Source organism: Elephas maximus, chromosome X, assembly GCF_024166365.1.
Source record: "Elephas maximus indicus isolate mEleMax1 chromosome X, mEleMax1 primary haplotype, whole genome shotgun sequence".
NCBI classification, from domain to species: domain Eukaryota; kingdom Metazoa; phylum Chordata; class Mammalia; order Proboscidea; family Elephantidae; genus Elephas; species Elephas maximus.
In genome coordinates this window covers 49,883,198-49,895,484 of record NC_064846.1, presented here as the reverse complement: position 1 = coordinate 49,895,484, position 12,287 = coordinate 49,883,198, and the positions used below count along the sequence as shown (strand labels likewise).

General features: G+C 42.0%; 1 protein-coding gene across 2 annotated transcripts in view; it reads left to right on the top strand.

Moving 5' to 3' along the window:
• The window catches only part of LOC126069651 (NACHT, LRR and PYD domains-containing protein 12-like), a 55,413-nt gene extending 43,829 nt beyond the window's left edge, over positions 1-11,584 (top strand). For both annotated transcript variants that reach the window (XM_049873263.1, XM_049873262.1), the window contains 8 exons: positions 553-723; positions 838-1,008; positions 2,719-2,898; positions 3,547-3,717; positions 3,825-3,995; positions 4,287-4,457; positions 4,578-4,748; positions 9,092-11,584. In XM_049873263.1, coding sequence (XP_049729220.1) covers positions 553-723; positions 838-1,008; positions 2,719-2,898; positions 3,547-3,717; positions 3,825-3,995; positions 4,287-4,457; positions 4,578-4,748; positions 9,092-9,173 — 1,288 coding nt within the window. In that variant the 3' untranslated portion in view covers positions 9,174-11,584. The remainder of the gene's footprint in view (positions 1-552; positions 724-837; positions 1,009-2,718; positions 2,899-3,546; positions 3,718-3,824; positions 3,996-4,286; positions 4,458-4,577; positions 4,749-9,091) is intronic.
• Positions 11,585-12,287: the final 703 nt, after the last annotated feature.

The following is a 12,287-nucleotide window of genomic DNA, read 5'->3' as shown; positions in this document are numbered from 1 at the left end:
TTCTGCCATCCTGGGAGATAACCTTGTTAATAGTTTGATATTATCCTTCTAGCCTCTTTCAGTAGGCACTTGGCTCCTGGCCATTGCACAGGCTTCTTGGTGTAGGATTTGCCCCTCAGCCCCTCCCCCTTTTTTTGCTCCCATTTTCATCATCAGCCTAATTCAATTTCTAGTTCCCTTTCATGACAGCACTCAAGCATTTCTTCCTTTTGTGATTATTCTTGATCCTCCAAACCTCACCCCAAGGTAGGCTGAATTATGTGCCACTTTTCTGTGGCCTCGTAATACCTGTGCATACCAGTTGCAGCACCTTTCACACTGTGTTATTATCCATGATTTTCTCATTTTTTTTTCCCACTGATGGCATTCCTTGAGATTAGATTCTGTGTCTTAACTACCTCTGTTTTCCCAACGTCTGGCGCAGTGGGAAGCACTCGATTAATAATTGTCAAATAAACTGAAAGGATTCATGACATCAGTAAGATGCAAACAAGTACATTCAAAGAGAGCCTCATTTTCTTTCTTTTCTGAAATGTCTTTTTCTCCTCACAGACTGATTTTCTGCCACCTTACAGCTTCTTGTGGTAGGGACCTCTCCCTAGTATTTGAAACTAACCAGTATCTGACAGATTTGGAGTTTGTAAAAAATACCCTGGAAGATTCGGGAATGAAGCTTCTGTGTGAAGGATTGAAACAGCCAAACTCTGTATTACATAAACTGAGGTAACTGATAGCTGGAGAGTTTGATGCCTGTGTTCATATCGTTTTTTGTCAATTTTTATTTGTTGGGGGGAAAGCATAAATAAAGTGATGAAGTCATTTTTCTGTTCTCTGAAGCTTCTACAGATGCCTTATTTCTCCTGCTTCTTGTGGGGCACTAGCAGCTGTTCTTAGCACCAATCAGTGGCTCACTGAGTTGGAATTTTCTGAAACAGAACTGGAAGCTTCAGCTGTGAAATTTCTCTGTGAAGGCTTAAAAGATCCAAATTGCAAATTACAGAAGCTCAAGTAAGTTTTAACTGTTAGATTCCATTCTGCAAGAATATTTTTTAAATTATGTAGCTCAAAATGGATGTTGTATGACGACACATTGCAAGGAGTCACGGAGAGGGAGAATGCAAGTGACAGTACCCAAAAAGATCCCTATGCAACAGGCTTAGTAAGAGAATTTTCATTTTAACTGTCAGTAACATCGGTGAAAGTAATAACCCAGACTTCCTGCACACTTACTTTGTACCAAACATTGTGTTGAGTGCTTTGTATACATGATCTCCTTTCCTCTGAACAACACCTCTGAGCGGTTCAGATTATTACCCACATTTTCGCAGATGAGGAAATTGAGGCCCAACATCATCAGGCTAAAAAATGACAAAGGCACAGTTTGAAACCTAGAAGTGTCTAACTTCAAAAAAAAAACCTATGGTAATTACCGTAACCAAAACTTCGTTATCATATGTGTGTGTGTGTTTAAACAAAAGCTCTTTAGGATTAACGTTTCTAAAATCACCCCGCAGTGATTTTAGAAATTGTTTTGTGATAGGGATCACAATAGAGGGTTCTTCTGGACAGAGCAGGAGAAAAATGTAGAACAAAATTCAAATTCACGAGAAAAGACCAGAGTTATTGGTTTGACAGAGACTGGAGGAGCCCCTGGACACCGTGCTAACTCAGAACTGAAGCCACTCATGAAGTCCACCTTTCAGCCAAAGATTAGACAAGCCTATAAAAGAAACGATAACACACGTGAGGAACGTATTTCTTAGTTCAGTCAAGTATACAAGACCAAATATGGCAACACCTGCCCAAAAGCAAAGATGAGAAGGCAAGAAGGGACAGGAAAACTGGACAAATGGACACGGGGAACCCGGGGTGGAAAGGGGGAGAGTGATGACACGTTGCTGGGATTGCAACCCATGTTACAAAACAATTTGTGTATAGATTTTTTAATGAGAAACTAATTTACATTGTAAACTTTTGCCTAAAACACGATAAAATGGGAAAAAAAGTCTTCTAAAATCCACTTTGAAAACTTATTTTATGCAAAGTGCCTCTATTTAAAACTTAAAGTGGGAGCTATAAATACATCTCCTCATGAGCCCCTTTCAAGACTAAATTTGGAGCCTGGTAACTCAAGAGAAAATTGAGAAATCAAAGCTTGTAGTATCACAATGATTATTGAAAATGATTGCAGAAAAAATGGATGGGAAATGGTTCAATGAATTGAACTACTTAATATGGAGAAACAAAGGTTGAGAAGACAGTAAAAACCTCTCTTCATGCCAATATTATGTAGATGATGGTGATGGGCTGGATCTCTCTAGGGATGGCAAATTAATAATGGACATTTAGCTAAGAGAAAAGGAAAGATGTTTTGACTGTAAATTTTTTTAAGGATGATTATAGAATTTTCTCCCTGGGATTTAAGAGGCTAAATTCATGCAGGGAATTGAAATGCGATTAGGTCAGCTCTATGTTTCTTCTCAAACCTTTCTTCTCTCAGGCAGTCAGTTCACATTTATTGAGTTCCCGCTGTGGGACACATTGTTTTGGAAGCAATACACAAGTCCCTCCCGTGGGGGTGAGGAATCTGTGACATACACAAAGTTGGGGACCTTGTATCAGTGGGTCTTTATTTTCTCTGCTTGTGTGGTATTATTAGTAGGGAGTTAGTGAGGCACTAAAGTGGCCAATTCTATCTCTGTATATCTTTCCTTCCAGGTTGTGTGCTAGCTTTCTCCCAGAAAGCTCAGAGGCTGTTTGCAAGTATCTTGCCTCTGTTCTCATGTGCAACTCAAACCTCACTGAGCTGGACCTGAGTGAAAATCCCCTGGGAGACACAGGGGTGAAGTATCTTTGTGAAGGTCTCAGGCATTCCAACTGTAAAGTGGAGAAGTTAGAGTAAGTCTCTTAGAACTATCTGGCATCATCTTATGACTGTTGAACTGGTTGAGTGCCTACTATGTGCCAGGCTCCATGTTTGGTGCTTGTCAGAAGTCATATCACTTCATTTACTCCTTACATTAACCATATAAAGTGGATTTTTTAATCCCCATTTTACAGATGAGGACACTGAGGCTCAGGAGAAGAACGTGACTTGTCCAAGGTCACACAGCTAAGTGGTACAGTCAGGATATAACTCCAAAACCTGTCTCCAAACCTCATGCTCTTTCCAGTATACCACAGCCCTATGTGTTTATACAAATGATACTAATTAAATATTAAATATGTGTAGAATACCTACTATACACACAAGACTGGGTGGTGAAGTACCACAAGTGACAAGGCTGCCCTTAAGGACACACAGATATGAAACAATCAAGTGCCAAACCACTGTGGAATCATTTAGAAATGCCAGATGAGCCAAGGGCAGAGGAAGAAGTCACTGTGGGCTGGGGACCTCAGGAGGAGGCTCTGTGAAGGAGGTGGGGCAGGAGCTGGCACTTTAAGGATGGCTAGGACTTAGCTAAGTGGGGAGGCTGGGAGAACATTCTCAAGAAGCCAAAATGACAGCAGTGGCTGATTTTTCTTCTCTTTTTCTCTGTGTAGCTTGAGCACATGTTCCCTCACAGATGCTAGCTGTGTGGAGCTCTCTTCTTTCTTGCAAATGAATCAGACTTTAAAAGAGCTATTTGTGTTTGCCAATGCCCTGGGGGACACAGGAGTACAGCATCTCTGTGAAGGTCTGCGACATGCGAAGGGTATAGTTGAGAATCTCGTGTAAGTGTTTTCTTGTTCTTGTCCTTCTCATGGGCCTTGGCATTAGGGTCCAGTGGGACTCCCTGCTGCCATTGTTAACAGCTACCTTTTTTTCCCCATCCCTGCAGGCTTTCTGAGTGTTCTCTCTCTGCCACTTGCTGCGAGCCACTTGCCCAAGTCCTAAGTTCCACCCGTAGTCTGACAAGGCTGCTTCTAATTAATAACAAAATTGAAGATTTGGGACTGAAACTGCTGTGCGAAGGATTGAAACAGCCTCACTGTCAGTTAAAGGATCTGGCGTAAGTATCGTGGACTAGAGTCGCAGGCAGTTTTCTGAAGTTTCAGCAAAATCCTAAAATTAAGTGAGTATTTTGGTCTGATGATTTGCATCTCCCGAGGAAGCAATAAATAAAGAGCTGAATAATTTAGGGGGAATAAAGCTTACCCTCTATACTCTGACCCAAGGGTTTGGTTGTTGTTTTAACGTGACACTGCTTTACAAAGTGCTTTTCTAATGGGCAAACACAATTGCTAAAGGGACCCTGTACAGATGAAATAATGCCAGCCTTCTCTACCTTACTTTCCGGCAGATTGTGGACTTGCCACTTGACTGGAGCGTGTTGTCAGGATTTGTGCAATGCACTCTACACCAATGAACATCTGAGAGACCTTGACCTCAGTGACAATGCCTTAGGGGATGAGGGTATGCAGGTGCTGTGTGAAGGGCTGAAACACCCCTGCTGCAAACTACAGACCTTGTGGTAAGTTCACAGGACCTCTGTGGCCATTGGGTTCTTGCTCCAGGTTATATGTGAAATGGAGGGCCACTGTGGAACTTGGGGTCAAACGGATGTTTTTCTTGAATCCCCAATCCCTCATAGGTTAGCAGAATGTCATCTCACAGATGTGTGCTGTGGAGCCCTCGCCTCTGTCCTCAACAGAAATGAGAACCTGACGTTGCTAGACTTAAGTGGAAATGACTTCAGGGATTTGGGAGTGCAAATGTTGTGTGATGCACTGATTCATCCGATATGTAAACTACAGACCTTCTAGTAAGTCACTGTGATGGGAGGAGGGGCAGGGAGATGGTCAGGGCAGGCATATTGGGTTTGGTCATAGCCCACTGCAATGGGGAAGGAGAGGAAAAGCTGAGGGCAGGCCAAGCTTAGGCAAAATAGCAAAGTAAGTGAAATTACCAATAGGCCTTTCCTCCTTGGACACGGGAGCAGAGAGAGGAGAGAGGCAGAGAACAGGCAGTGCTCTATCTCATTGCTAAGGGAAGCAGCTTGGTGTAGGAACAAAAGAGATCTAGATTCCACTAGGCCTGGTTCAAATCCTAGGTCAAGCGTTTACTAGCTACATGACCATGGGCAAGTTACTTAACCTCTCTGAACTTCAGTATCCTTGTCTGTGAAATGGGGCTAATACTAGTAACGGATCACCGGGGTTAATATGGAGACTGAATTAAGTGACACAGCAATTGTGAATGTACCTAGTACAATCCTTGGCACATAGTGGACGCTCAACAAATGTTAGGCCGGTTTCCCTTTTCCTCTTCTAACATCTGCTAAAGGACTTAATATGTGCATTCTGAGAGTTTTCGAGACTCAAAGGGATGAAGCTGTAATGGCACAATTACAGAAGGTGGCAGTTTTGACCCTCTCTGGTCCATGTCCACCTGCCAGCTCAGCAGGCTGGCATGACACACAAAGTAATTCTTAATTAGGATACAACTGTGCTCTGTAGGCAGCTAACCAGTGGCCAAATGACCATTTGTTTCTGGCATCCAGAATTGGAACACATAATGGAAAGTAAAAGCTGAGTGCAAAAATTCCACATTCCAAAGCCAATTCAATAGATTGAAGCTTAAATGAAAACAGCATCAAGGCCTGATTATGAGTCTGGCTGAAACAGAAGCTGGGTCTCTACTAGCTAAGTGAACTCTGTTTGTTTCAAATGCTCAAGAGTGCAGTGATTACTGCTCAGCAGAGGGAATTATTCACAACTTGATAAGCCTCAGAAGTCAGGGGCCTCCATGGTGTCTTTCTCAGAAAGAGGCAGCTGGAGTTTGTGTCGTCAAAAGGTTGAAACCAACTCAGCAGTCAACCCTAACGTTTCTTTAAAGGGAGAGTAATTTATTGTTCTAGCACTCCCCGGTATGCGTGCTGCAGCAAAGTTCATAAATGACAGCAAGGAGAAATTATTTTGTTCATCATGGCATGCCATTATTTGTTGTTCTATTGTAAATTGTCGCACCATTTCCTATTTTTCTGGATCTCTCTTTGCCTTTTAACCAGTATGCTTCCGTTGTATTTTCAGGCCAACCCTCAAACCCTGTCAATAGCAGTGGGCAGTAATAGCTTACAAACACACACATGCACACACACAGACACACACAGAGAGAATGAGTGAGAATAGACACAATTCACTGACCACAAATAAATTTTGAATGTTAGAATGTATATGTACGATAATGTAATCAATAAAAATATATATTTACACAAGTAAAGGTAAGAGAAAGATATGGGTCGATTAATGTGACGGTGGGCTGAAGAGTGGGTAAATCAGGAGAGCCTCCTGGAAGGGGTAGTCTTCTCTGGAAATTGAAAAGGCTTGAGGAAGGTTATTTCTTAAGAGCTGCTTGAGTATGGGCTCTGAATCTTATTCTTCATGGCATCTTGCACTGTAAACTTCCTGGCACAGTGCTTTGCATATTATAAGGACATATAGGAGAGCAGTAAGTAATGTAGAGCATCTGGGGGCAAGGCAAGGGGACAGCTAATAGTATGTTCAATAAAGACTAGATGTCCAGACATTCAAAATGTCAAGGGAAAAGAAGAGTTGTGTTCTCAGAGTGACAAAGCTTACCTTCATTCATTCAGCAGTACTTGTTGAATACATAATATGTGCCAGGCAATTGTGCCAGGTGGTGGGGAGACAAGGACGAATAAGATATGAGATGTGATCTGTGCTCTTGAGCTAGTGGGTCTAGCGGTAGCGACAGGCACAAATACCGATTATTCTAATACAATGAGGTAATCACAGGTTCTTAAGAGAATCATGGCAGGGGATGCTTAACCTAGCCTGAGATGGTCAGGAAAAGCTTCTTGGAGGAAGGGCCACCTGAGTTGAGTCTTAGGACTATTGCCAGGGAAAATGGAGGTAGGGATGGAAAAAGGTAGTTCAGACTTAGGAGATAGCATGAGCAAAGATACCCAGACAATGAACAGCATGGTTTATGGTATGCGACGGGGATAAGGGTGGGAGATCGCCAAGCAGTTTGGTGTTGTTGGAGCATAAAGTGCAAAGCAGGGTGTGTCGGGGAGGGAGAGGGAAAGGGAGCGTCATTATTTGGGAAGCATTGAGCTCCTGTTTATGGTGATAGAAAATTTTGCAATGCTTGTTGGTAATGGTTGCACAGCATGGTTAATGTAATTGGTGTCACTAAATTGTACACATGAAAAACATTGAAGTGCAAATGTTGTGTTAGGTATCTTTCTACAACAATTTACAAAATAAGACTGGGGAGGTAGGCAGTGCTATGTATACCATGTGTAATAAGAAAGACTTGCTAGCAGAATTCTGGGTGTAAGTTCAGTCATCTCTCTTTCTCTCACATACTCTATTATAGTACAATTTTGGGCCTCTCCCCACTCTACCTTTTCAAAACTGGCCCCAAGATAGGGCCAGTTTTGATTCCAAAGTTGGGTGCAGAATCAGTCCACTGCTGTCGTTTCTCACTGTCACATGGGATTGATCTTGAGAACTGATCCTAGTCCAGATCCCTGCCAGCCCTGCAGTGCCGTTATACTTTGGCTCCAAGGTCCTCTTAGCCCACACCCAAATGTGCAGCCATTGTTCTCTAAAGTACCATATATGTCATGATGACTGGGTGTAAAGGAGTTCCCAGAATCAGCCACAGGCACATGTGTGCTAAAACCTGCCTTTATCTACAAAGATGTAAGCCCTTGTGTTGATCCAGGAGCACCACTTAAGATTTCCCATTTCTTCAAGGTAATTTAATTTTAGGGGCTTTGGTACCTTTCCCAGGCACTGGGCCTTGGATAAAGCCAGCCTAGCTCACCCTGATACATATTCCTAATTCTAAACTTGGAAAGAAAGGTAACTGGCCTCTTAACTCCCAGGGGACCTCTGGGCTCCTTAAGCATATTGGCTCACTACCTCCCTAACAATGAGTTCTGCATATCAGAAGGTAACACAGCTTTTGCCAAGTCACTCAAGAAAATCTAAAAACTCCAGTTATACACCACTTCCAAGGCATTAAAAGCCTACTTGCCCTATAATTGAGTAAATAATAGGATCACTCATTTTACTTTAATAAAGATTAACTTTTCTCCATTAAAACTAAAAACTGTACCTTACTTCACACTTGAAAGACCTTCAGCCTTCTTTTGTTATCATTGGGTTTTAATCAGGGATTAAACCGAAACACATATTGAGTTTGAAGTGCCTGTGGGATGCTTTTGAAGTTTTCTAGTATGCAGGTAGTTGGCTATAGGAAGAGATCATCTATGTAGAGGTGATAGCTAAAGCCGTGACAATGGCTGAGATCCCCTAGGGAGAGTGAGAAGGGAAGAATCTCTGAGGAATATCTCTGGGGAGTAAGTCCTGGGCAATACCAACTTTTAAGAGGTGGGTGTGGGAAGGAAAACCCATGAAGTATACCAATAAGAAGGAAAGGTCAGGATGCTGTGGTGAGAACCAGGAGAGAGTGGTGTCCTGCAAGCCAAGAGAAAAGAGAATATGGAGGAAGAAGTGTTCACATGTAGCAGAGAGGTTCAATCGAATAAGTACTGAAAAATATCCATTGGATTTAGCAATTAGGAGACCATCGGTGACCTCTTCTAGTGCTGTTTTAGTGGTGTGGTGGGGCCAGAAACCAGACTGCAGTGACTTGACGAGCTAGGAGATAAGGAAGTGGAGAAAGTGAGCCGAGACTATTTTTTCAAGAATTTTGTGAAAAGGAAGAGAGATGTGGGATTGTAGCTAGCTAGAGTAAGTTGTGGGACTAGGGGAAAGAGGGAGTTGTTCTTTTTTTTTTTTTTTGCCTTTGTTTTGAGATAGACACATTTGTAGGCTGAGAGAAAAGAGACCGTAGAGAGGGAGAGGTTGCAGATACAGGACTGGGAATGAATGAACTAATGGAGCAGGGCCTTGGTCAAGGCAGGAGAGGATAGGAGTGAGAATCCAAGAGGAGACTATATATTTTAACTTCTGAGACTCAAGGAAAAGGACTAAGGATGAAAGAGGAGGCCAATAACCGAGTGGATGAAATAATTGAGTGGTGCTATGGATCTTATCCTGAAGAGCAGGAGAGCTAGTGCAGGCATCTGTTGGCTTGGCTTGACACAGACTTTTTTTTCCTTTTTTATAGCATTGACACGGATCATTTACATGAAGAAACATTCAGAAAGATGGAAGCTTTAAAAATGAGCAAGCCTGGAATCAACTGGTAATTTCTAAGGAAAGCTCCAAAAGAATTGACTGCATATACACCCCCTCTGTCTGGCACCATCTTTAACAGTTGTACAGTATTCCTGTTTCAAACCTGTTAACCTTTGCTGAGAACACTAGTGTGAAAAAAGCAGTAGTGATTTCTATTTCTTACATAGAACCATCCACTAAGTAGGATGGCAGAAGCACCTTAGCTCAATTGTCCTCGGCAATAATAACACCTTATGTTTCTATATTGTGTTAAGTGTTTATTATGCTTTTTGCAAGAACCTCTAAGGTGGTCAGATGAGGCTCAGAGAGGTTGTGACTAGCTGCAGGTCACACAGCTAGTTAGTGGGAGAGTTGGGACTGGAATCCAGCCAGATCTCCCAAGTCCCAGATCATGCAGGGGGAAAAAAAAATAGAAAAAAAGAGACGTGAATGAGTCCACCTAAGAAACAAGCTACTTGAAATGATTAAAGAACAAGAGAGTATACAAACACACACTACATCTTATGGTGCTGATTTTAAGTTAAACTAAAATTTGAGAAAGAAAGAAAGGAATGAGCTGGATTAATAGGGAAAGGCTTCATGGAAGAGGTGAAACTTGAGTCGAATTGAGATAGGTAGAGATATACTGGCCAGGGGCTTTAAGACTGTGGGGCAGCAGGGCTGTGCTTGTGCGCAGCCCACCACAAAGAGCCTAGGGAGAGAGAAATGTTTGCATCAGAATTTCTGGAGAATGTGTTTTTCAGTTTCCAGTCTCAACTCCCTTTCTGAACTTTTGGTACCACCCCAATGTGTTTGTATTTGTTCATGGTCACTCATGATTGACTGACTCCTCATGCCTGACAGCACCTCGCATAGCTTAGCAGGGATCCTACACGACCCTTTGTTTATATCTTTGCCTAGCTTCCATGAAACACCAAATGAGACAAGTGGAGAAAGGGAATGCCAGGCAAGGAAATTAGCACCGTTGGTGCAATAGGGGAGCTCTGGTGGCACAGTGGTTAAGAGTTCAGCTGCTAACCAAAAGGCCGGCAATTTGAATCCATCAGCTGCTCCTTGGAAACCATAGTGGGCAGTTCTCTGTCCATTAGGGTCACTGTGAGTTGGAATTGACTTGATGGCAAAGGGTTTGGTTTGGTTTTGGTTAGTACAATAGTAGTGCATGTAGTGTGGAATCAACAGAAAATAGGTTGACCTGATTCAAGTGTAGAGTTGCCTCTGGAAACTACTTAACTATCCATGTAACCCTGAACAAGTTACCTGGATCCTTGGAACCTCAGTTTTCTCCTCTATAAAATGGAGATAAATGACATTAAGTTTGCAGGGGCTGTTGTTGCCAACATGGTGCCTACCACACAGTACCCAAAAACACCCACTGCCGTCGAGTCGATTCCGACTCATAGCCACCCTATAGGACGGAGTAGAACCGCCCCATAGGGCTTGGAAGACTGTAAATCTTTGTGGAAGCGGACTGCCACATCTTTCTCCCACAAAACGGCTGGCGGGTTCAAACTGCCAACCTTTCATTTAGCAGCTGAGCACTTTAACCACTGAGCCACCAGGGCTCCTTTACCACACAGTAGGTACCGATTAATGGTAGCTGTTTTTATCAGTGTGCACCTGTACTATAACTCAACTGTGTAGCCTTTCAGCTCCCAGATTTTCTTCCTGTGTAGTCAGTGTGAATTGTCCATTTGAACTAAATATGTGTGCTGGAGGCAGTGAATCTAGTTGGGGAAGAGACACATGGTGAGAAGTTATTGCAGGTGAGAGGTTGTAGAAGAGCCCAGCTGCTACATTTCCTCACCCATGTTGTATATCATCGTGTATTGTTCCTCATTACCCTGGGAGATGGTAATTCTCACTAAAGAGACCAGGTCTGGCCGGAGAAGAATGGTTAAGATAGATGTTTGTCTCCAGTTTTCTCAAGTTCTTCTTTCCCTTCAGTTACTTAACATATATTTATTGAGCATTTATTATGTGCCAGGTTTTCTGCTAAGTGTTGACTTTACAGAGATGAATATGCCTTTTCCTGTGTACTTTCCCTAGTGTGTTCTCTGACTGCCCTGGTCCCTCTATCAGACTGGAAAGCATCTGATAACACTCCTTCACATTAAAAACTCAAAGATATGATGTTAAGTGAAAAATTGTAGAACTCTATGTGTGTGTGTGTGTATCCTGTTTGTGTACAAAAGGACGTATATGCATGTGTATGTATGTGCCCAGAAAATGTATGAAAGGCTATAAACAAGAAATTGCTAAATGTGTTTCTTCTGGCAAGAGGAATTTGGCAAGTAGGGGTGGTGGGGAGAAGAGGAAATGAGTTTTTCATTTTCATCCTGTAAACCTCCGTTCTATTTGATGTTTTTACCTTGTGCATGTATTACTTTTATAATTAATTAACTTGATGTTAAAAATAAAAACTCACTCAAATTAAAGTTATTTTTCTTCTTTTAAAAATGATGATTTAGAAGAAAATATAGGGTAGTCATTTATAAACATGGTATAAACCCCAAAGGAAAAGAATGAAAGATTTGATAATATCAAAATTTAAAACTTTTATGAAAAAATGTACCACAAATAAAATTAAAAGATTAGTGCTAAAGTAGTACATATATGGCACACATATGAGAGACAAAGTTAATGTCTATAATATAAAGAAGAACAAATTAGTATGACAAACACAAAACATGGAGGACCTAGCAATGATGGAGTTATAGTGAGTGGATTGACCCTTCCAGCTTAACAACTCAAAAAATAGGAAATATATATGAAACAATGGTTTTCAGACATTGGATAACAGGCAGCAAATGATAATGATTCCTAAAAGAAGGAAGACAAAATAAGGTGAGCCCTATGATGGCCCCAGCTTACTATCTGGATAGAATTTCAAGGTTATAGTGCAGGGAGAGAAACCCAAGTCCCTGAGTTTAGGAGACACAGAGTAGAATATTCAGGGATGCCAAGGCAGCTAGAATTCACAGGGAAGAGAACCACAGAGGAGAGGGCTAAACAAAGAGCTCTGGAGATCTGCAGAGGGTTCCTTTGAGTCTTTAGCTGATTACTGGTCTGTGCATGAATGTGAGGAAATGACCCATGACTGGAAAGGGGTAAGTGGAACAACCTCT